The following is a 24,475-nucleotide window of genomic DNA, read 5'->3' as shown; positions in this document are numbered from 1 at the left end:
AAAAAAATTCTGCAAAAAAAGGTTCAAAAAATATTATTCCTCGCTCCGCTCGGCAAACCATCCACATCATTCCAACCCTGGCTATGCCACTGGATGAGATGAAATCTAATAATTTACATAAATAAAAGGGTATATATATATTTACGATAGTGATTGTTTTTCAATCCTATTAAATTTACAAATTAAATGATTCAGATGCTTAATCATGTGTAAAAATCGGTGTCAAGAATTGGAAGTTGTTATGAAATTGTAATACACAGAAACGGATGTTAGCAAGAAAATTTGTCAACTCTGCCATTTACAGTTTTTAGTTCAATCAAAGACAGATTTGCAGTAGAAATTGCATCAAACATTGTTGACAGGGTCAGGTAATCTTGCTGAAATTTTAAACTAAGAACACTGAGTACTTTTAAAATGTCAAGGACAAACAATACTATGTACAGAAACTTGTAATCTTTGAGTTTTTTGCTGATAAAGGTAGCTCTACCTTGGACTTCTGCAGATCCAGACCTAGACTTCCAAATAAGTTCAAAATGTGCTAGCAATACTCTGAACTCTCTAACCAAGACTTCAAGGGCCCTGTGAATGTGTGGCAGCCATCTTGTACCGGCAAGTTTTGTGGGCTTTAACACCTTTTCTTCTAAAGCCTCACCTATCTGCCTTAACTCTCGTAAGGCCTTTGAGGAGTATTGATAGTGCTTATATAAATACAAATACTCGCTGCAGTAAATCCTGCATTTCTTTCATATGCTTGTGGTTTTTGATTGCACTATATGCTGCCAACTCAAGCCTGTGTGCTATACAGTGTGTTATAACTAAATGTGGAACATCACTTTTAATCAAAGTGGCTATACCACCACGGCATCCTAAATTTACAGAGGCTCCATCCGAACCAAACCCAATCAATTTATCCTTCCAATTGGGTATCCCATTTCTAGTGAAGGCCCCCTCAATTTCTTTCAGAATCCCCTGGGCATCTGCTTTTTCTACATCTTCTATACTGAAGTAGTGGTTGACTGGCCTTCCGTTTTCAACAAATCTCAGATAAATTCATTCATTTTCTGTGACAGAAGAGTCTGTAGCTCCATCAATCAGAATTGAATAAAAGTGCAAATCATTCTCTATTTGCATCTTCACACCTTTGAATAAGTCTTCATATATATAATGGATAAATCTGAAAATATCAGAGATGATAGTGTGTGAAAAAACACATCTATAAACTAGAGGCTCTAAAGAGCCTGTGTCGCTCACCTTGGTCTATGTGAATATTAAACAAAGGAAGCAGATGGATTCATGACAAAATTGTGTTTTGGTGATGGTGATGTGTTTGTACATCTGAACTTTACTGAACATTCTTGCTACTTACAATTATCTCTATCTATAATGAACTTGGCCCAGTAGTTTCAGTGGAAAATGTTAGTTAAAATTTACAAATTTTATGAAAAAATTGACCATTTCCGTCATGTTGACTTATTTGTAAATCTTACTTTGCTTAACATTATTGATGTTTACAGTTTATCTCTATCTATAATAATATTCAAGATAATAACCAAAAACAGCAAAATTTCCTTAAAATTACCAATTCAGGGGCAGCAACCCAACAACAGGTTGTCAGATTCATCTGAAAATTTCAGGGCAGATAGATCTTTGACCTGATAAACAATTTTACCCCATGTCAGATTTGCTCTAAAGGCTGCGGTTTCAGAGTTATAAGCCAAAATCTACATTTCACCACTATGTACTATTTTTAGCCATGGTGGCCATCTTGGTTGGTTGGCCAGGTCACAGGACACAATTTTTAAACTATATACCCCAATGATGATTGTGGCCAAGTTTGGTTTAATTTGGCCCAGCAGTTTCAGAGGAGAAGATTTTTGTAAAAGATAACTAAGATTTACGAAAAGTGGTTAAAAATTGACTATAAAGGGCAATAACTCCTAAAGAAATCAACAGACCTTTTTGGTCTTGTTGACTTATTTGTAGATCTTACTTTGCTGAACATTTTTGCTGCTTACAGTTTTTCTCTATCTATAATAATATTCAAGATAATAACCAAAAACAGCAAAATGTCCTTAAAATTACTAATTAAGGGGCAGCAACCTATCAACGGGTTGTCCAATTCATCTCAAAATTTCAGGGCAGATAGATCTGGAAATGATAAACAATTTTACCCGATGTCAGATTTGCTCTAAATGCTTTTGTTTTTGAGTGATAAGCCAAAAACTGCATTTTACCCCTATGTTCTATTTTTAGCCATGGCGGCCATTTTGGTTGGTTGGCCAGGTCACCGGACACAATTTTTTAACTAGATACCCCAATGATGATTGTAATCAAGTTTGGTTTAATTTGGCCCAGTAGTTTCAGAGGAGAAGATTTTTGTAAAAGATGACTAAGATTTACGAAAAATGGTTAAAAATTGACTATAAAGGGCAATAATTCCTAAAGGGGTCAACAGACCATTTTGGTCCTGCTGACTTATTTGTAGATCTTACTTTACTGAACATTTTTGCTGTTTACAGTTTATCTCTATCTATGATAATATTCAAGATAATAACCAAAAACAGCAAAATATCCTTAAAATTACCAATTCAGGGACAACAACCCAACAAAGAGATGTACGATTCATCTCAAAATTTCAGGGCAGATAGATCTTGACCTGATTAACAATTTTACCCATGTCAGATTTGCTCTAAATTTAAATGCTATGGTTTTTGAGTGATAAGCCAAAAACTGCATTTTACCCCTATGTTCTATTTTAGCCATGGCGGCCATTTTGGTTGGTTGGCCAGGTCACCGGAATTTTTTTTTAACTAGATACCCCAATGATGATTGTGGTCAAGTTTGGTTTAATTTGGCCCAGTAGTTTCAGAGGAGAAGATTTTTGTAAAAGATGACTAAGATTTACGAAAAATGGTTAAAAATTGACTATAAAGGGCAATAACTCCTAAAGGGGTCAACAGACCATTTTGGTCCTGTTGACTTATTTGTAGATCTTACTTTACTGAACATTTTTGCTGTTTACAGTTTATCTCTATCTATGATAATATTCAAGATAACCAAAAACAGCAAAATTTCCTTAAAATTACCAAATTCAGGGACAACAACCCAACAAAGAGATGTACGATTCATCTCAAAATTTCAGGGCAGATAGATCTTGACCTGATTAACAATTTTACGCCATGTCAGATTTGCTCTAAATGCTTTGGTTTTTGAGTGATAAGCCAAAAACTGCATTTTACCCCTATGTTCTATTTTTAGCCATGGCGGCCATTTTGGTTGGTTGGCCAGGTCACCGGACACAATTTTTTAAATAGATTCCCCAATGATGATTGTGGTCAAGTTTAGTTTAATTTGGCCCAGTAGTTTCAGAGGAGAAGATTTTTGTAAAAGATGACTAAGATTTACGAAAAATGGTTAAAAATTGACTATAAAGGGCAATAACTCCTAAAGGGGTCAACAGACCATTTTGGTATTTGTAGATCTTACTTTACTGAACATTTTTGCTGTTTACAGTTTATCTCTATCTATGATAATATTCAAGATAATAACCAAAAACAGCAAAATTTCCTTAAAATTACCAATTCAGGGACAACAACCCAACAAAGAGATGTACGATTCATCTCAAAATTTCAGGGCAGATAGATCTTGACCTGATTAACAATTTTACCCCATGTCAGATTTGCTCTAAATGCTTTGGTTTTTGAGTTATAAGCCAAAAACTGCATTTTACCCCTATGTTCTATTTTTAGCCATGGCGGCCATCTTGGTTGGTTGGCCGGGTCACCGGACACAATTTTAAAACTAGATACCCTAATAATGATTGTGGCCAAGTTTGGTAAAAATAGGCCCAGTAGTTTCAGAGGAGAAGATTTTTGTAAAAGCTAACGACGGACAACGACGACGACGGACGAAGGACGCCAAGTGATGAGAAAAGCTCACCTGGCCCTTTGGGAGCTCACTTGGCCCTTTGGGACAGGTGAGCTAAAAAAGGAGATATGGTATGATCGCCAATGAGACAACTCTCTAATTCTCTGACTAGAGTTAGTCACTTGTTTTAAAGCATAACAGCAATGAATGATTGATCAGTAATATTGGGTACCCGTACAGAAATTGCTAACAAAAGCACATAAGTTTCACATGTGAATTAGCACATGAGATGCAAGTAAGAATTGTATGCAAATCAGGTTGCTCATATGTGCAGTTTGGTAGTTCATATGTGCCCATAAAAATCTAACATAATGCTCACATGTGCAATTCAAACCTCAGGTGAGCTTTTATCATCCATGTTAGTTTTATGTTAGTTTTGTTTTTTGAAAAGTTTTTCCATTCTTTTAACCATTCAAAACTAACCTACATCATTGCTCATATGAGCTTTTTCAAAATGACATGCCCAGTCATGTACTTCCTGTAAATTCAAAATCATGAAAAGCATGCAATAAATGGAGGTAGATGGATATGGAAAATGTTAAGTCCTATATTGTGCTATTTGAAGAAAGGCATTATTGAAATCTGATAAAACCAGTGTGGCTGTGGTTAATTATTTGTAAGTTATCATTTCTATTTCATTATTTTCATTTTTGTGTAAGATTTTGAAATATATTACCATTTTAAGTCCTTTATAATGGGAATCTATATACAGGTAACTTGCTTCAAAATAAGTACTACATGTATAAAGATTTTTCCTTTTTAAACTTTTTGAAATACAGTACTTATTAATCAAAGACATTCATTGTGTACTAAACTTGCAAGTCCCTCTATTAGTTTTATAATGTAATGTTATGTTTTAGTCATGATCATGATTATTGTTTAAATAAAAAAAAAAATGATATGAAAATCATAATTAACAGACAATAATTAAAGAATAACTCTTTTAACATGATGTATCAGTTATTTTATTTTCAACTGAATTATTTAAGATTTTCATTTAAATTTGAAAAATATTCCTTTTTTAAAGCAGCCATTTTGTTTTGTTCAACTATAATATTCACGTGTGCAACATGTGAGCAACTGCTCATATGAGCAATCTAATAAAATGCACATCTGAAACAAAAGCTCATAATGAGCAGTTGCACATGAGGTTTTTAACATGCAAATTAGGTTAGTTTCATATGTGCATTTTTTTTGCTCACAAAATGCTCACCTAATTTGCATGTTAAAAAACTTGTGTGCAATCATGTTAGTTTCTAACATGAGCATCTTATGTGCAACTTATGTGCAACATGTTAGCACTTTTTGGTAAGGGTATTGTAAGGTATATAAGTTTAGCAAGCATGATCATACTAAAATAAATAATTATATCATATACATGCATGAATTGAAAGCATAAATAAAAGCTGCAAGAATATAAGTATAAGTTATAAGAGTTGCAGTATATAAAGAATAACCATACATTGTCTCGAAATATCAATGTTATTTGTACTCGGCTCGAAACAGGTAGAAATGCTCGGCACAGCCTCGCTTTCTACTTGTTTCTAAGCCTTGTACAAATAACATTGATATTTCGAGACAATGTATGGTTATTCTATATTTATAATCACACAGAATGATATCCGGATAATCGTGATGAATCCGGAAACCGTTTTCCTTTTTATTGATCATCAACTTTCACATGAAAATGATGCTCATAAAAATCTTAAATTTGATAAAATTATGTGGAATAATGTGTAATTAGATCTTATATATCATTTTATTGTATAAAATCACTGTTTTTCTTAGTGGTTGGCATTTTTTAGGGTGTTCGGTGGTGTGCGGTGGTGTTCGGTGGTGTGAGGTGGTGTTCGGTGGTGAAAAGACCAACCGTGAATCTTCCTCGATCATTTAGAACAACCTCCAGTGGAGAAACTATCAGTGATGCGCTTTAAAGATACGGAACTCAGCTTTGAGATTAAAATAACAATATTGACTGAGACGGACATTTTATAAACAAACCCCTTCGATACAATCATGGACTTAACAAAATTTGGTTTCACTACATCTGGGAAAAAGAAAAAAACAAAAGACGAAGAAGAGTATAAAGAAAGGAAGAAAGAATACGAGCTTAAAAGACAGAGGACATATTTACTGAGCTGGGAAGAGGAATTCCTTGGGTTGAAATATGCTGTTTATACGGACAATGATGGGAAGGTTGATGAGTCAAAATCAAAAACTATGATATGCCAAACGTGTAACAACTATCCTGATTTAACAGATAGAAATTGCTCTGTGTTCATAGGAACAAGTGCTTTCAGAAAAGATACATTAATTGCTCACTGGAAAAGCAATTCACACAGGAAATGTGAGGAGAAGAAAAAATCAGATGAAATGAAAAAAATTGAGGCAGCCGCATCTGGAAGTTGTAGTTCCTCTCAGTCTGGGCCTCTTTTGTACTGTGTTAGGAAAATGGAAAAGGAAAATAAAGAGAAAATCAAGAAACTAATCACCACTGCCTACTTTATTTGCAAGCATGAAAAGCCCTTTACAGACTTTCCAAGATTGATTGAGTTACAAGAGGTTAATGGTCTAGACATGGGAAATTTTTATAGATCTGATAATGCTTGTAGAAGGTAAAACTGAATTACTCAATTATTTGAAATTTTAGTAAATATATTGTAATAAGATTTTTATACTGCAAGTTTTACTTTGTATACATGTACTAGTATATTAAATTTAATCCTCATCCTCATCATCACAATGTACTAGTTTGCACTACAGCAGCCTTCTGATAATATGCCTGCTTACTTGCACTATTCATTTAAAAACTGCAAACAAATTTAATCATTACAAAATCAGCTGATATTTTTTTTACACAAACTTCGTGTTGATGGAACTGTTGAAAATCACTTCACAAATCCAACAGCCCTTTCACATAGTTAGCAACTGTCAGGGTTATAAACATCACAGGATACAAATCATATAGTAAACTAATTTATTTATAGAGGTTTTAAATTCATGGCTTTTGGCTGTCTCTACAAAGGTTTGACAGAGAAAAAAAAGATATACTGTTTTAAGATCTTTTAATATTTTCATGCAAATTCGGATAAAAAAAAAAAAAGAATTTGCCTACCTACCTACCCACACCCAGTCATCATGGGTCGGGTTTGGGCAAACTGAAATATTTTTAATTGTGGCCTAGAACATGTTCCACATTTGAACACCATCAATTTGAACACCTATGTCAACTGTTCTGAATGTTAACGTCTGGTGTTCTGAATCTTAACATTTTGGTTTTTAAACATGTTCTGTGTGTTCAAAAAGTGTTACATGGCTGTTGAACGCGTCGACGTATTTTAAGATTTTGAACATTCGAACACGTTAAATCGTTGAACACTAATGTTAAGGTCTTTAACATCAAGTGTTCAAAAATGAAACACAAAGGCATTAAAAACTGAACACCACACATTCAATTGATGAACACTAGTATAAACATTTGGAACACCATTACATGTTCAAAAAGTGTTACAAAAAAGCGTTCACGAGTGTTCTATTTATTAACACTTAGATTTACAGTGTAGTGTTGTGCGTTTGTTTTTTCTACATTGGCTAGAGCTATAGGGGAGAGTTGAGATCTCATAAACATGTTTAATCCCGCCGCAATTTTGCGCCTTTCTCAAGTCAGGAGCCTTTGCATGGCCTTTGTTAGTCTTGTATGATTTTTTGTACGAGTAGGTGTGCAGTTAAATACTTAAAAGTGAACAGTTTTCTCTGCCCGAGTTTTCAACAATAAACCATTGAACTTTATTTTTCGCCTTTGGCACTACTAATTTGAAGTAGTATCTTTAAGAACATCAAATCCATTAATACCTAAAACTATTTAAACACCATTTGTTGAATAATAATATTTATTATTATAACAAGTATTATTTAGTAGACATGAATGAATTAAGCAACACAACTATACAGAAGATTCAGTGGCGGATGCAGGAATTTTCGAAAGGGGGGGTGCTAGCCCAGGGCAAAGGGGGGGTGCAGGGGGGGTGCAAACATATGTCCCGATTCAAATGCATTGATCGGCCAAAATAAAGGGGGGTGCGGACCCCCGGAACCCCCCCTCTGGATCCGCCACTGAGATTTAAGTTTAATAAATCTAGCGTACATTGCTGTTTTTTATGTAACAATAACGCAATGTAACCGTAGCCTCAATAATTATTGTTACATTCGTAATTAATCGGTTCCTTACCCAACTTTGCATTCCGGCAATTAGTCTCCAATGTAACAATAATATTTTTATTATTGTTACATTTCCATGTAACCGTAGCCAGTGCCAAAAACATATACATATGAAGGCCCCCTTAAAGGTTTTTTAGGACTATATTAAACAGCCATCTTGACCACAAAACACCCATGGGCATTTTGAAAAGTTAGCAGATCTATCTATGATATGAAATAATAATGTTTAAAATTATATTTCAGTCTTCATGCACGCTTATAAACCACAACTTGGCACAAGTCCTACAGCATTGGCTTGTAAAATTGCTTTCGGGTTTTGCTCTACAAGCCAACAGAATCCAACTGAAATTTTCCAAAAATTGCGCTTCTGGCTTGTGCCAGTTGTGGACTCGAAAAGTTAAGCGTGAACGCTGATATTTGTGCAAATACAACTTTTTTAAAGTATTTATTGTCTAAATTTGAAACCCTTTCTCTTATACACCTTATCGCTATTTGTCCGCCATTGCTGGAAATCACACAGGTTCCCGTAAAATTTTGACGTCATAAAACAAAATGTCTGACGCCACAATGGAAAAGTGATTGTTGTTGACGTCAAAAGTTCAAGCGGACGGGTCAGCCGGGAATAGCGATAAGGTGTATAGAATCAAGACCATTAATTCGTGCAACTAATTCAACTGTGTAAGGCAGCAACCATTTGATTTTCTGGGGGGGGGGGGGGGGGGGGGGGGGGGGGGCTATGGTTTTTTTTTGGAAAAAAAAGTTTGTTTCCAGTTTTTGGAGAAAAAAATAATTTGTTTTTGATTCTGAGAAAAAAAAATGTTTGTTTCACCCCCAGCTGCCACTACATGTAATGCTAAAATTGAAAGAAAAAAATTGTTTTCAACTTGTGAGGGGGAGGACAGGGGTAAGGGAGACAGGGAGAAAGGGGGTGGGAGAAAGGGGGTGGGAGAAAGGAGAAAGGGGGTAGGAGAAAGGCTGGGAGAAAGGAGAAAAAATAAAATATCTCTCCTTTTAAAAAATGATCTAATATTTCAAGAAAAAATATCTCAAAAGGAGATGTTTTAGTCTAATTGGAGAAAGGAGAACGGGGGTAGGAGAAAGGAGAAGAGGGGTGGGAGAAGGGAGACGGGTACCCCCTGTCCTCCCCCTCACTTGTCGCGAAAAAAATAGATTGTTTTTCGCCGCAGGCGAAAAAAATAGTTTGTACAGAAAAAAAAAACCATAGTCCCCCCCCCCCCCCCCCCAGAAAATCAAATGGTTGCTGCCTAACTGTTGAAATTTTTTGTCATTTTATACAACTTCACTCACACATCAGGAAACAAATCCATTCTATTCTCATTTTTAGAGTTTCAGCATCCAGAAGATGAAAAGGCGGGAAAAGAAAATGCCGGTTGTTCCCCTTTGCTAGAAAACGGTAGAAAAGATAATTAATTTCTATGGATAACTTTTTTTAACATGAGACATTTTTTGATTCGTTCGTCGCTTTTTTGCACGTCCCCTCTTTGCAAAACATAAATCTATCGAGTTTGTGACAAACACGCACCTTGTTAACCTTAGTTAACCTTTTGTCATGTGGTACTTTTTTGACCAATCACATTTGTCCGTCTAATTTAAAGTTGCCAAACACATGCGATTCACTGTTCTTTCAAACTAAACCACAATTTTCTTGCTGCCATATAGTTGAAAATGTCGCATTCTAAAGACATATTTTATTCAGATAAATATAAAGACGACGAATATGAATACAGGTGAGAATTCCGCTATGAGGAAAAGAAACGTGTCGAAACTTGTTTCGTTTCATGGTCGTCGCGAATTTATAATTTCTTGTCCAACATGTCAATCGTGATATTTTTTACAAATATAGATATATATTTATTTGAAAGAACTATTTACTATATCCATTTCGGATCCGTCATTTCAGTTTGTTAACTTCTTGGAAGGAAAACGATACAGACATTAGATAAACGCCAAAGGGATTATTGATTTATAAATGTGTACAAAAAAAAAGGGGGGTGTTTGACAAGAGCAGGGACTTTCTATAGTATACTAATACTAGTATAGAAGTCCCTGATAAGAGTCCAGAGTATTATTTTTTCGAAATTGATATCCATTATCACTGGTAAATAGTCAATAGTCTGGCAAATTTATTTCCTGTAATTTCTGGGGGTTGGAACCCCCTTTTTTACAGTCATTTTCTTTAAGGCAGTGTCTGCGCATACCCGTATGCAGATACAAAGAGTAAAATTGACGTTCGCAGGCTACACATACCCACATCTGGTTTTATAATAAAATGGTATCAGATCGGGTCTAAAACGTGTAACATACACAGAATTTATTGCAATAAGTGAATAAATTGATTAAAACTACTTTTAGAAAATAACCACTGTATATTACAAATCAGCCACAATACAGAGACACTAACTTATACAACTCTTATTTTAACTTAACATATTGTAACGTCATATGGGTCAAGATGCGTATTAGGTTCTCCATAAGCCGTAATGGTAACGTTTTCTTCTGTTGCTCAGTCCATATCGTTAACTTGGATATATATGTATGATGGCTCTTTCGAAGCTGAGACATTTTTACATATGTGGTTAAATTTTTTGGGTACGAAGTGAGATTACTTTTTCCGTAAATTAGCAAACCCTGAGTATCCTTTTGTGATGCGGCTCCTCGTGGTAAATTTTTTTTAACACAATAAGTTCTTTGAAAATTTAATACTTTGAACACATTTAATAGCTCCATAGTTTTTACACATTTATTCTGTGTTCCCCTACTTTCTAAATTAACACAAATGGTTCAGCTCAGTCATTTGTTTATCATAGAAATGTGTCAAATATCACTACACAGAGATTTTTTGTTTACACGTGACTTTTGAGTTCCTCATTTCAACGCGCATTAGGGATATTGTCCCATATGATTATTGTGCTTTGTATGCATAGCACTTCTAGTCAGTATAGTAAACAGAGTTTGAAATATACACAATCTTTCTATAACTCACAATCACAAAAGCAAGTTCTACCACCACTAAACCCAACACTGTACTATCTAGGACACTTCTTCAAATTTTTTGTTTGGGTGTGGTTTTTAGCTCACCTGGTCCATAGGGCCAAGTGAGCTTTTCTCATTACTTGTCATCCGTCGTTGTTTTACAAAACTTTTACAAAAATTTTCTCCTCTGAAACTTCTGGGCCAAATTAAACCAAACTTGGCCACAATTATCATTGGGGTATCTAGTTTGAGAATGTGTCCAATGACCCGGACACCATGGCTAAAAATAAAACCTAGGGATAAATGCAGATTTTGGCTTGTATCTCTGAAACCAAAGAGCAAATCTGACATGGTGTAAATGTTCAACAGGTCAAGATCTATCTGCCCTGAAATTTTCCGACAAATCAGATAATCCGTTGGTGGGTTGCTGTCCCTGAATTATTGCCTTTTATAGTCAATTTTTAACACTTTTTTGTAAATTTTTGTAATCTTACAAAAATCTTCTCCTCTGATACTACTGAGACAAATTTAACAAAACTTGGTCACAATCATTATAAGGATTTTTAGTTTAAAAATGTGTCCAGTGACCCTGCCTGCCAACCAACATGGCAGACGTGGCTAAAAATATAACATAGGGGGAAAATGCAGTTTTTGACTTATATCTCTGAAACTAAAGCAAAAGTATAATGGTTGCCATTATTTCATGCATCAATTGTAAATAATGTTTTCTGGTCTGTGACAGTGTGTGTCCATCTGTCCCGATTCAGGTTAAAGTTTTGGTTAAAGTTTTTGATGAAGTTGAAATCTGATCAACTTGAAACTTAGTAAACATGTTCCCTATGATATGATCTTTCTAATTTTAAGGCTAAATTAGATATTTTATTCAATTTTCACGGTACATAGAAAATGATAGTGCGGATTGGGCATCCGAGTACTTGGGACACATTCTTGTTACATGTAATTGATAAATCATATGACAAACATGTATGATAGAGATAAATTCGTAATCTTAATTAATGTTGTGCCCGACATGTACTTTAAGGCAAACATAACCTTTTCAGATTTTATCATAATTATGGTGTCACTTGAAAATTCTAGGTAGGACACAATGCACCAGATAGATTTTACATATATGTTTGTCTGTTTATTTTTCAAAATTTTAAAAGGTGATCCTTTTTTTCCAGGCATGTAATGCTACCAAAAGAAATTTCTAAATTGGTGCCAAAGACGCATTTAATGTCAGAAACAGAATGGAGAAGTTTAGGAGTTCAGCAGAGTGTAGGGTGGATTCACTATATGAGACATGATCCAGGTATATTTGACAAAAAAAATGGAAACATCTGGCAAATGTCTCCCAATGCTGTGCAAGTTATATTGTCCATGTGCTAGCTAAGCATTGTAGGGGACATGCATTGCAGTGGACATAGACATACAATGTACTTGGCATCCATTGGTATGCATTACAGGGGAAACAAAAATACTGGGCAGCTATATTGCTATGCATTGCAGGGGGTATATGAATAATGGGTAGCTATTCCTATTGCTATGAATTACAGGGGACATAGAAATACTGGGCATCTATATATTGGTATGCATTGCTTAAAAATTTTAAACAAACAGTTTATGTCCCCAATGTCTCTTGACAAGTTGAATAGCTTTTCACACCTTTATTTCTTGTAGGATTGTTATTAGATTATATCATAGATTTATATCAGCAATGTCTTGGGGTGAGTTTGAAAATTTGTGTGTACATTAATATTTGATTAAATCTACTGTGGATTCATTATTATTCGTGGGATACCAATTTTCGTGGTTTCTAATGAACCATGAATTCAAATGTTCAAGAAAGAACTAGTTTTCTATAGGCTTGTATGCAGACCATAGTAAAACAACGAAATCAAATATCCATGAACATATATACAAAGTTTCTTCAATCCATGAAAATTGGAACTCACGAAAATAAATGAATCCACAGTATTATTTTACAGTTTTGCAGGAGTTGTTCCTCTTAGAACTAGAAATACAATGGAAAAACATTGTAAATGATCTCATGCCTAGTAAGCCTACACCTCGTAAAAAAATGCCTTATGAAACTAAATTTCAGTCTGTTATATGTGCATAATCCTTAACCTCAATTACATGGTACGTTCACTGCTTGTGGCTCAGTGTCCTAGATAGGTTTTCTGAAGGGCAGGGTGCAAATCATGAAAAGGGCATTTTTTGTGTGCAATGATAACATGTAAAGAGCATGTTTCATAAAGATATTAATCAAACGTTAAATAAATCTTGAATCATTGAAACACAGCTGGTTATAAATATAGATACATGTACATAAATACAAATTACATTACTGAATGTCAATTTCATTGAGGGTATATTATACATGTAATAGCCTTTAGGGACTTCTATAAATGACGGGAGACATTAGTTTTAGTCAACTGAAGCAGTTGCACCTAGTTTATGGTTTGTTTTCCATGATTTAGTCAATTAGTGAAATACATTTACCGTGAGGAACAGTCTGCACGGTTAGCCACTAGTCTGATGCCCCAGACTAGTAAAATTTGGTTCGGACTAGTAAGTTTTTGCAAAACTTTGTTTGGTCCAATAAGAAAAATGTCAGAATATTGGTCTTCGGACTAGTAGTTGAAAAAGTTTTTGGTGCAAACTGCAGGAATATCATGTATATGACTAGTTTGTTCTATGTTAATGTTTTTTTTTGTATGTTTTTTTCAGAGCCACATATATTACTGTTTCGAAGACCAGTAACGTAGAAATAACAGGAAACAAAATTCCATTCAAATGTATTTTTAAACAGTTGAATCAGTGAGGACAATAACTATTTGATCTGATGGTGTTTACCCTTACCATACAATGTACTAGCATATTGTGTACTGAATTCAGTTCATTTCTATCGTGTCATTTGACTGTGAAAGGACACATTTTTATTCATGGAGAAGAATAGTTAGAGTTCCATTACCATGATCTTTCAGTGTTGGTGAATACGAGGTAGATGGGAGGCCAAGGATGTCCAAGAAGAATTATCTCTTCATCTGAAACAACATTTGTAATTTACTCTGAATCATGACATGTACACCAAATTTCCTTGTAATACATATATGATTTTATGATTTATAATTATTTATATTCATGTATCTGATAACATGATTACGCAAAAAAAAAATCAATAAGTTTTCTTACACAGGTTACCACACACTTGAATGTTGATAGATGAGAAGCTTATATACATTTGTTCTATTCCTTAATCAGTCAGGGGACTTACTTAAATGAGTGATTTTCTAAATCACTGATTCAAGTAACATTATTTCCATAAAGGTTGGAAGTAAGAGTTGTCTTTCTTTAATAATCACCTATTTAAGTATTACAAAATAGTGCTAGAAGTTATTTAATTTTACTGTAGCTTTAAATATAGAATACTAATGATCCAGTGACTAATTATGTTTCTAAACTTATCAGAACCAACATCTGTGTTGTCTATGATGACCAGGTCATTTCAGGTGATGAACTTGTACTGAATCTAGGATAATGACATAAAAATCACTTGTTAAGTATCATACCTCAATTTCCTTCCCTAAAATCACTTCTTTAAGTATCATTATTTTAATAACCCCACTAATTTCAACACCCCCGAACAGTGAAATTTTTATCGCATGTTTAAAATTTTGGTAAAACTACAAAATCACAACTTGTGACAAAACTTCGAATTTGCTACTCAAATAAGTAATTTAAAAATCACTTATTTCAATAAGTCCCCTGACTGTTAATAGAATTTGTTTATGAATAATTTTTGATATTATTAGAAAGGGAAGATTTTTGCTTTATTATTAAATTGAAGGTGAATATGTACAGGTCTTAAGGTTGCTGCTACAGTATTAGTGTCAGATGATAACCATGAATCTTAAATAGGCAAAAATTATTTATAAAACTCATATACATTGTAACAAGAAATTATTTGAATTTAGAAAATTGATACAAAATTAATGTACATGTATGAAGAAAACTAACACAAAATTAATGAATGAAAAATACTAACACTAAATAGGACAGCTAGCTAGCCATGTGTTGATGGCTAAGGTTCAAGTTACTGTTTACTGATATTGCAGTATTTATAAACTAACTAACATCATGGTTGATTAGTTTTCATCTTATATTTTTTAATTAGATTTCCTATATTCCTAATTCTCCAACCTACAAATGTAGTTATACATGTTATATGAGGATATGTGTGCAAAGATATACATATATTTACATTCAAGTGACATTGTAGAATATTCCGCCATTATATACATTTATCACTACCAATGTTTGATCTACATTTATTATATTTTTTTATTTAAAGAACAAAAACCAAGAATTTTAGCCATAGTGCTGTTTCTTTAAAAACATGGTACAATGTACACATAGAAGGCACTTTCAAACATTTTGTCAAATAGGACAACTGTCCATTACAGGTAAAATATTGTGTACATTGTATGTAAGTTGTAACACTTCTTACTCTCTGACACAGGAATGATACTATTTTACACATACATGTAGTCTTGTTACATTTTACTTTGAAGTGTTCATTTGCAATAGCTGTATTTATATCGTCCATAGTATGCATACATTGTGTTGATACATTGTACATAATGTACAGCAGAGTCCACACATATAAAGCACTAGCATCCTGACCTTTTGTTACTCCTGTCATACTGACTTTTATTGCTCCATTAAATCTTTAAATACACCATTTGATAAAACTAAGCTCCCAATCTTTAATCACTAATTTTACAAGTACCATATGGTACTGAAGATGTACAATTAAAAAAAAAAGAACCATGTAAGACATTTTAGCACCAAATTGTAACCTATTGAATTAGTAGTTATGAATTCCTACATCCTCCAATAAATTGACCAGCCGTGTTGGGCAATACATTTTGCATTCAAAGAACTTCGTTAAAAAGACAGTAGTTTGGTGGAATGTTATTAAAAATGTCAAAAAGATTGTAAAACTATAAATTGTGAAATTATTGAGAGATATTCTTGCAATTGTTGCAACTAATAATATCCTACATTCTGGTATCTGATACATATATCTTAAATTCTTTATGCAGTGCTCCAAAAAATTACAATAACTAATCTGGCATTTTTGTTCATTTTTCATAAATCCTAATAATTTCTGTGTTTACAGTAAATAAATGTATTGACCAATCATTGTGATTATGTGAATCAAAGTTGTATGAATGTTAGTGCTTTCACTGCTATGTGGAATTTTCAGCAGATATTCAAACATAAATTTGTACTAAGGTAATAATTATAAACCTATATAATTCAGTATATGTTAACCTATGTTGATGATATTCTGCATTTTGATTAAACTTTAGCTAAAAGAATATGTAAAATGTGTAACTCTGTTTTATTATGATATAAATGATTGGTGCTGCACTGTTAAATAGCAACAAAAAATTATTATATATTCTGTATTACAAATAATTTTCTCTTTGGTAATCAAGTTTTGATAAAAAAAATATATATATATATAAAATCTCATGTTTAAAACTTTGCTGTCTTTATTATATTGAATTGTTTTTCAGAAATCAGTCAAGAATGTATTTAAAAAAATGTAATTTATTTTTAGCACTTTTATTATTTTGCATTAACCCTTTAATACCATGTTTGTCATATCTTTTGGATTTGTTAGGTAATATTGTCAACATATATTTGTTCCGCCTAACAGAAGTTCCCCTGGAAACTTTGTTATAAACAATGCCATAATACATGTTCCTGTTGGAAAAAATATTCTAAACCATTTATTCCGTTCGGAACATTTACTGTAATATTTATTCCAGTGGAAATAATATTCCAGAATATTTTTACCATTTGGTACTTATATTATGAAGGAACTTCTATTTCGTGACAATATTACACACTAGCTGAATAATCATTTCAACATATCTAGTAATATTGATAGGTTATTGAGCTCCTTTTTGAGATATCTACAAAAAAATTAATGACTGGGAAAAAACTAGCTCACTTTTAGCTTGTATTTGCTTTGGTATTATTTTGGTCTCAAAATAAAAGAAAAGAAATCTAGAATCTGCCTTAATTTTGGCAAACCATCTTCTATAAGCTATTGAAGTCTAATATGAAAAGAAATTGAGAGTTATGGGGCAAAATATTTTACCCTGTAATGTAGGAAGACATCCAAGGTGTCTGAACATTTTACAATAAATTTCTAAACCTGACCTAAATACATCCTAAATATTCTGGTGTAGCAAGAACTCTCAGGGTAACTTCGTTTTAAACACTTTCTGTGCAAGGCACAAACAACTGTACTAGCCTCCAATTGACCTGAGGGTCAAATCAGCAACAAGAAAAACATATACCTACTTTTTTCATCCAGAGTTGACAATCTCTACTTCTATTTTAAAATTGTATACTTTGAGATGCTGTAGTAGTATTACATTTCGTAGTTACAAACATTACAAAATTAATGGAAACAAATCTATTAAATTTGATGGGGGGAAAAACAAAGATATACAAAGGTTGAATCACATAAGCAAAAATTTCTAAATAACTTTTGCAGTAAAAACAATTTTGAAGATGTTTCCGCCAATGGCCCTCTTCAGATTATCATTTATTATGCTAAACTACCTGGTAGATTTTTGTATTACAATAATCCTACGTATACATAATAAGTATGTTCAATTTTGGAATTTCTTCATGTTTTAAAAATCCTTGAAACAATGGTGACTAAAACTAGATAATTTTGTTATTTCTTTGAACAATTGCTTTAAATAGAAAAGGTAACTTTGGTGTGTTAAATTTGAAAAATAAACAAGTTGTATATTTTGTTCAAATGTATATCTTTAAAACTAATGGCAGACCGTATAACTTCTATCATATTTTATCTGTTTGATAAACCATTATATTTTTATATGCCTGGTGATTTGGTAAAACATTTACATGTTAATATTGTGTACTTTTGTATTTTTGTGAAATTTATCTTTCTTTTCAAACACATGGACTCACTCTGTTATTGTTTTGTATATACATATCTGTCGTTATAGCTGTCTTTTCTGAACTTCCATGTTTGAAAATGATAAATAAATTTTGTGAAATCTTTTGCAGTTGTTTGTTAGTCTCTAGTAGTGGGCTATAATGAATTTACTTTGTCGGTCTTTTCATCAGTTATCCAACAAAAACTAAAGTCAAGCTTGTACCCCAACTCGAGGAGTGGGATCTTAAATGAATTTTCTTTGTCCTTCTGTTCATCCATTAAAAAATTCTTTCACATTTTTCGCTTGTACATGTACATGTACTACTGATAAAATATTTTGTCAGCAGCTTGACACATTTTTATACGACCGCAAAATTTATGCAGTCGTATATTGCTATCAAGTTGTTGTTGTCTTCAGCGTTATCCAAAGACACTTGGTTTCTGTACAATAACTTTAATATAAGTGAATAGAAATCTATGAATTTAAATAGAATGGTTATAACCACAAAAGGAATGTTGGGATTGGTTTTGGGAGTTGGTCCTGACAGTTTAGGATTAAGGGGCCAAAATGGAGCCAAAATAAGCATTTTTCTAGTTTCCAGACAATATTTTGTGGAAAGATGTATGGATCTCTCTGAAATATACCACAAGGTTCTATACCAGAAAGAATGGTAATGATTGGCTTTGGGGGCTTATGGCTCCAACCACTTAGGAATAAGGGGAGAAACATGGGTGTCGGAAATTTGAAATGAGATTTTTACCATATCTTGAGGGAAAGAATGTTTTTTTTGGGGGGGAAAAAGGCGAGTGAATAGAATAGATGGGGTGTAATAAAAATTAGGGGAGGGGGGAGTTCGCAACCGTATGGTGTATTGCACAATAGCAAAACAATGGATATATAAATTCAAATCATATAACCACTTCTAAGTTCTTTGACTACAGTTATTCTGTGTCAGAAACATATTATGTGTCAAATATTTAATAACAAACCAAATTTAGACCTGTATATTGTTTCCTGTACCCCAACTGTTCAGGGTTGGGCCTCTGTGGTTGTATTCAGCTGCGCCTGGCAAAGCAATTTATTTTTATCTGTCAGACTGTGAAATAGATGTCTGAGTAAGATAAGAAACCTATTTCTGTTTGAAATTTCTTTGAATAATTAAGGTTTTTTTTAATAAAAATTTTACATAATTTTCTTAACATTTAACAGAAACACTGTTTGAATCAAGAATTTGACAGTGAAAAGTTGTAACATGTGATTACTTTACGAAAATGTTGGACACTCTTCATTATCCAATATTAATAAATAGAATATTATATTGAATCAATTTTAATGTGTCTTATACTAATTAATAGAATAATTTTTACTTTAAGTATCATTTGACAGAATGACTTCATATTTAGTCAGTAGCTTTGCAGTGTCCAGTTGTAAGCTGTGAATGCTTTGTTGATCAGTTTACTAATCCTCAGAATTTTTAGTGGGGTATGTTTAGCATACAATAGGGTTTAATCTATTTCATCGCTTCTAGGATAAAATCTCTTGCCAGTATTTCGACCTAGCTTGGTCGCCCTGTACTGATCAGTCTGTCCAAAAAAAATGTGTCAGCTCTATATCTAGAGAACATGTATGATTTCAAAGTTTATACTTGACATGTATATGTTGACCAACACCAGATGGGTTGTCATAATGTATGTACATGTTCAAAGGACAAGGTCAAAAATCATTTCAGTTGACAACCCCATGTTATATGGTTAAGATCGTGTTCACTCAATATGTTGAGAACCGTTATAATTTCTAAGTTTATACTTGAAATAAATATTAACCAACAGCGGAGGGAGTGTCATATTGATATACAAATTCCTAGTTTAAAGGTCAGAAAGTCTAAAACTTTGGTTTCAGTTGACATCCCCATGTCCTGTGGTAAAGATACACATTTTTTACCACACGTTATTCACAGTGGGGCTCATAGTCTAGTTTCATCTGGTTATAACAAATACATTATAAAAATGATTGTGGTATGATAACAAGTGAGACAACTATTCATCAGTCTCCAAATGACGAAGTTAACCCCAGTAGGTCAACACACAGCCTTCATAAATGAGCAAAAGATATACCATTATACCATAGTAAACTGTGTCAGCTTCTCACACTCTGGTTTTTGTGGGGTTCTATTGTTCAGTCTTCAGTTCCATGTTGTTTTTTGTGCAGTGTTTGTCTTTTGATTGTTTTTCGTCTTTTGCAATGGCCTTCTCAGTTTGTTTTTTGACTGATGAGATTTCTGTAAATATCGACAGTGATAACATGGTGTCTAGCAGAGATCATATGCCCTTGCCCTCATTTTATGTTTTAATGCCCCCGCCGTAGTGGAGGGGGCATTAGGTTTTACCCTTGTCCGTCTGTACATACGTACATCCGAAAGTCCCAAAATTGGTTTCCATTCTATACCTTTGAGTTTGCCTCAACCAAATGTTATGAAACTTAAACGCAATGCTTATCACCGCAAAACACAGATCAAGTTTGAATTTTGATGACGTCACTTCAACTCTTCTAGATTTATGCCTCTTTATAAATGGAAAACTTATTAATTTTTTAGTTTCCATTCTCTTACTTAAGTTTGCCTCAACCAAATGTTATGAAACTTATACAAATTGCTTATTACAATAAATCAGAGATCCAATTTGAATGTTGGTGGCGTTGGAGGTTTAACAATTTTAAACAAGAATGTGTCCAAAGTACACGGATGCCCCACTCGCATTATCATTTTCCATGTTCAATGGACCGTGAAATTGGGTAAAACATCTAATTTGGCCTTAAAAGTAAAAAGATCAACCAAAAGGGAACATATGTACTAAGTTTCAAGTTGATTGGACTTCAGCTTCATCAAAAACTACCTTGACCAAAAACTTTAACCTGAAACTCGCACTTTTAATTTCTATGTTCAGTGGACCATGAAAATGGGGTCAAAAGTTTAATTTTGTTTTAAAATAAGAAAGATCATACCATAAGGAACATGTGTACTAAGTTTCAAGTTGATTCGACTTCAGCTTCATCAAAAACTACCTTGACCAAAAACTTTAACCTGAAGTGGGACGAACGGACGGACGGACGCACAGACCAGAAAACATAATGCCCCTCTTCTATCGTAGGTGGGGCATAAAAATAATTCTAACAACTACATCAACTATTACCAATGTTATATAAAATGCAATGTTTTTGGAAGTGTCACTTTTACAGTTCTTGAGTTATGCCCCTTTATTATGTTGTATGCTAGCGTGGGTATTATCTGTGTCCCTATGGACACATTCCACATTTTTTTTTTATTATTCAGTTTTCGTAATGAGTTCAGTTTCTCAGTGACTTAAATATTTGGTGTGGTATGATTGTAATTTGGTAGGGTTCATCTGACCTTTGTCTCAAGTATATGGACCAATGATCTTGTTAAGTTTATGTGAAACTTGTTGTAAAACCTTCATATTACAAACTCAATATAAGTTTAATAATGATAAGTTAAGCAGGTGAAACATTTTAACTCGTGTTGACTTATATATCAAAAATATAAAAAACCTAGGCTGCTGGAAAAATATCAGACCCTCACTGTCTACATTACAAATGTTGACATTTTGTAAAATTATCTAAAGACTCGAATAGTTGCTGTCCATAAAATGCACTTCTTTACCGTTTTGTCTTTTATCTCATGAAAAACTATGAGAGCAAGATGAAAAGTGCAAACTTCAAAATTGCTCTATGCATTGAGAACAACTATTCTTCATTGAAGTGAAACTCAGTGAAAATTGTTGCCCTTAAACAAAGGGTTTTTAACGAGGACACACCCATACAACTCATGTATGGTCTTACACGTGTTCTTGCTTTTGAAAGATTTGGTTTGATTTTTTGTGTTTTAACACCGCATTAAGGCTATTTCGTGGCAGCCAGTTTTTATTGGTGGAGGAAGCCGGAGTGCCAACAGAAATGCCTTTGAAAGGACATTGGATTTGTTCATGTTACGAATTTTCTGTCTGGCATAAGTCCAATGTCATTGACCTCATTTTCATAGTGCTGCGACAAGTTGAAGAAAAAAATCTCACTTATGAGTAATAGGATAATTGTATTTGGTACATAATAATGGTTCGTTGCAACAACAACAAATGGAAGTTTTTAACGACCTTGACTGTTATGGTTCGTTGCAACGTCTACATGCTCTTTAAATAGAGTTCACCTGACCTTGACCCCATTTCATGGATCAGTTATCAAGGTTAAAGTTACTTAATAAGGTCCTTTCTCGGTTACTATAAGCAGTAGGTCACTGTATGTGGTATAAAAAAGAAGATGTGATACGATTGCTAATGAGACAATTATCCACAAAAGACCAAATTGACACAGACATTAACAACTATAGGTCACCGTACGGCCTTCAACAATGAGCAAAGCCCATACCGCAGTCAGCTATACTAGGCCCCGATAAGAAATGTAAAACAATTCAAACGAGAAAACTAACGGCCTTATTTATGAAAAAAAATGGAAAGACTATAGGGGTAAGAACTGCATACTGACATATTTCACCTGATCATTCACCACATTTTCATGGTTTAACGGTCAATGTTAAGTTTTTTGTTTGTTGGTCTGTTTTTCAAGTACTACATTTATACGCAATATATCAACTATATTTGGCATAGAGAATGATTGTAAGATGTACATTCTAGATATAAGAAGATATCCACAACCTTGACCTCATTGTCAAGGATCTTTAAAAAATTACGTGAAAGTGATTCCCGTAGTAAGATCTTAAATGACTTGAACATAAATAAAAAAGGAGTCTGATTTATTTTCTGTATTAAACTTCAAAGGGGCATAACAATGTAGCTACGAGATATAAAAAAATATTAGAATATGATTTCTTTTTTTGGTTCAATTACTAATTAGAATGACACAGTGAAATAGTCATTCGCTTTAAGCAGCCAGTTTTGTCAAAATAAGCTACGGCTGATGGATTTTACACTTGCAAGTGAATAATTTGACCTCATTGAATCGTATTCATAAAACTTTTAATTTAACACCCTGGATATAGATGTGTTTGACACAATCAAGGCGTGTTCAGCTATAAAAAGGAAAAGAATGTCAACATTGAAAGTGAAATACCAGTAATTGGTTGACTGCATGATTCGATTTACAATAACGCATTCTTATACAGGAAAAATGATGATTACTAAGTAACATTTTTAACCTTTAATTTTGAATCAAACATACCTAGAAAATCCCATTGCACGTGTTTGCTTTCTACTTATATCTATATTTTTTTGTATGAAATTAAATGCCAAAAAGTGTAAATCAATGATTGTTGGTTCAAAACAAAGACTTTGTTCAACTGGAAACAGTTTAGATATCAATATTTCAAATGAACAAATAGAAAATGTAGATTGTGAAAAACTTCTAGGTTTATATATTGACAAAAACCTAAATTGGAATCAGCAGATAGATAAAATGTCATGTACTATATCAAACAGAATCAATTTATTACAAAAGATAAGAAAATATTTACCTATGTATATACGTATTATCTATTTTAATGCTTATATTCTGCCATTATTTTATTATTGTTGCAATATATGGGGAAGCTGTTGTGAAAGTGGAATAAATAAACGTTATAAGTTATTAAAGAAATCTGCTAGGGTTATAGTAGAAGCTGACATAATGACATCATCCAGTTTATTGTTTAATAGTTTACGCTGGTTAAATGTGGAAAAACGCATTCAATACCAAAAGGCAATACCTGTATTTAAATCATTAAATGGTATGGTTCCTAACTATTTACAAGAAAATTTTCATTTTACTGATAATCAAAATTATAACTTACGTTCAGCTGATGAAAAACTATTAAATCTTCCAAAACCAAAAACAATTTTTTTAAGAAAACATTTACATATTCAGGTTCTCAAATATGGAACAGTTTACCAAATGAAATAAAAATGAGTAATACACTTGTATCTTTTAAAACAAAATGTTACAAATTTTTCATCAATTGTGCAAATTAATATGCTTTTTCATTATTATTTAAATACAATTGTATATTGTGTAAAATATAACTTTATAATACTCTATGTACTTATAAATATGTTATTATTATTTTGAGGACTCTCAGGAAGATTAGTTTTAACTAATGGGATCATCCTCTTGAAATAAAGATGATTTATTTATTTATTTACAAGATTGATCGTTTATATAAATATACAGTGTTAATTTCCATTGTTTAACCCAAGCGTACATTTTAGATAAATAAATTGAATGAAAACTACGGTTCCTAATTTGTGCATTGGGATTAAAAATTCGATATGTATCATTAG

At 33.0% G+C, this 24,475-nt stretch overlaps 2 protein-coding genes across 2 annotated transcripts in view; one reads left to right on the top strand and one right to left on the bottom strand.

The window, feature by feature from the left end:
* Positions 1-9,674, bottom strand: part of LOC139521823 (polycystin-1-like protein 2) — a 75,942-nt gene extending 66,268 nt beyond the window's left edge. Inside the window, exon 1 of the mRNA XM_071315466.1 lies at positions 9,454-9,674. Coding sequence (XP_071171567.1) covers positions 9,454-9,484 — 31 coding nt within the window. The 5' untranslated portion in view covers positions 9,485-9,674. The remainder of the gene's footprint in view (positions 1-9,453) is intronic.
* Positions 9,675-9,717: 43 nt separating this feature from the next.
* Positions 9,718-18,262, top strand: LOC139521824 (cyclin-dependent kinases regulatory subunit 1-like). Its single transcript, XM_071315467.1, has 3 exons — positions 9,718-9,893; positions 12,324-12,451; positions 13,873-18,262. The coding sequence occupies exons 1-3, from the start codon at positions 9,832-9,834 to the stop codon at positions 13,908-13,910; spliced, it is 228 nt and encodes a 75-aa protein (XP_071171568.1). The 5' UTR covers positions 9,718-9,831; the 3' UTR covers positions 13,911-18,262.
* Positions 18,263-24,475: the final 6,213 nt, after the last annotated feature.

Source organism: Mytilus edulis, chromosome 4, assembly GCF_963676685.1.
Source record: "Mytilus edulis chromosome 4, xbMytEdul2.2, whole genome shotgun sequence".
NCBI classification, from domain to species: domain Eukaryota; kingdom Metazoa; phylum Mollusca; class Bivalvia; order Mytilida; family Mytilidae; genus Mytilus; species Mytilus edulis.
The sequence above is the reverse complement of the archived record's forward strand: the minus strand, read 5'-3'. Positions and strand labels throughout refer to the sequence as shown.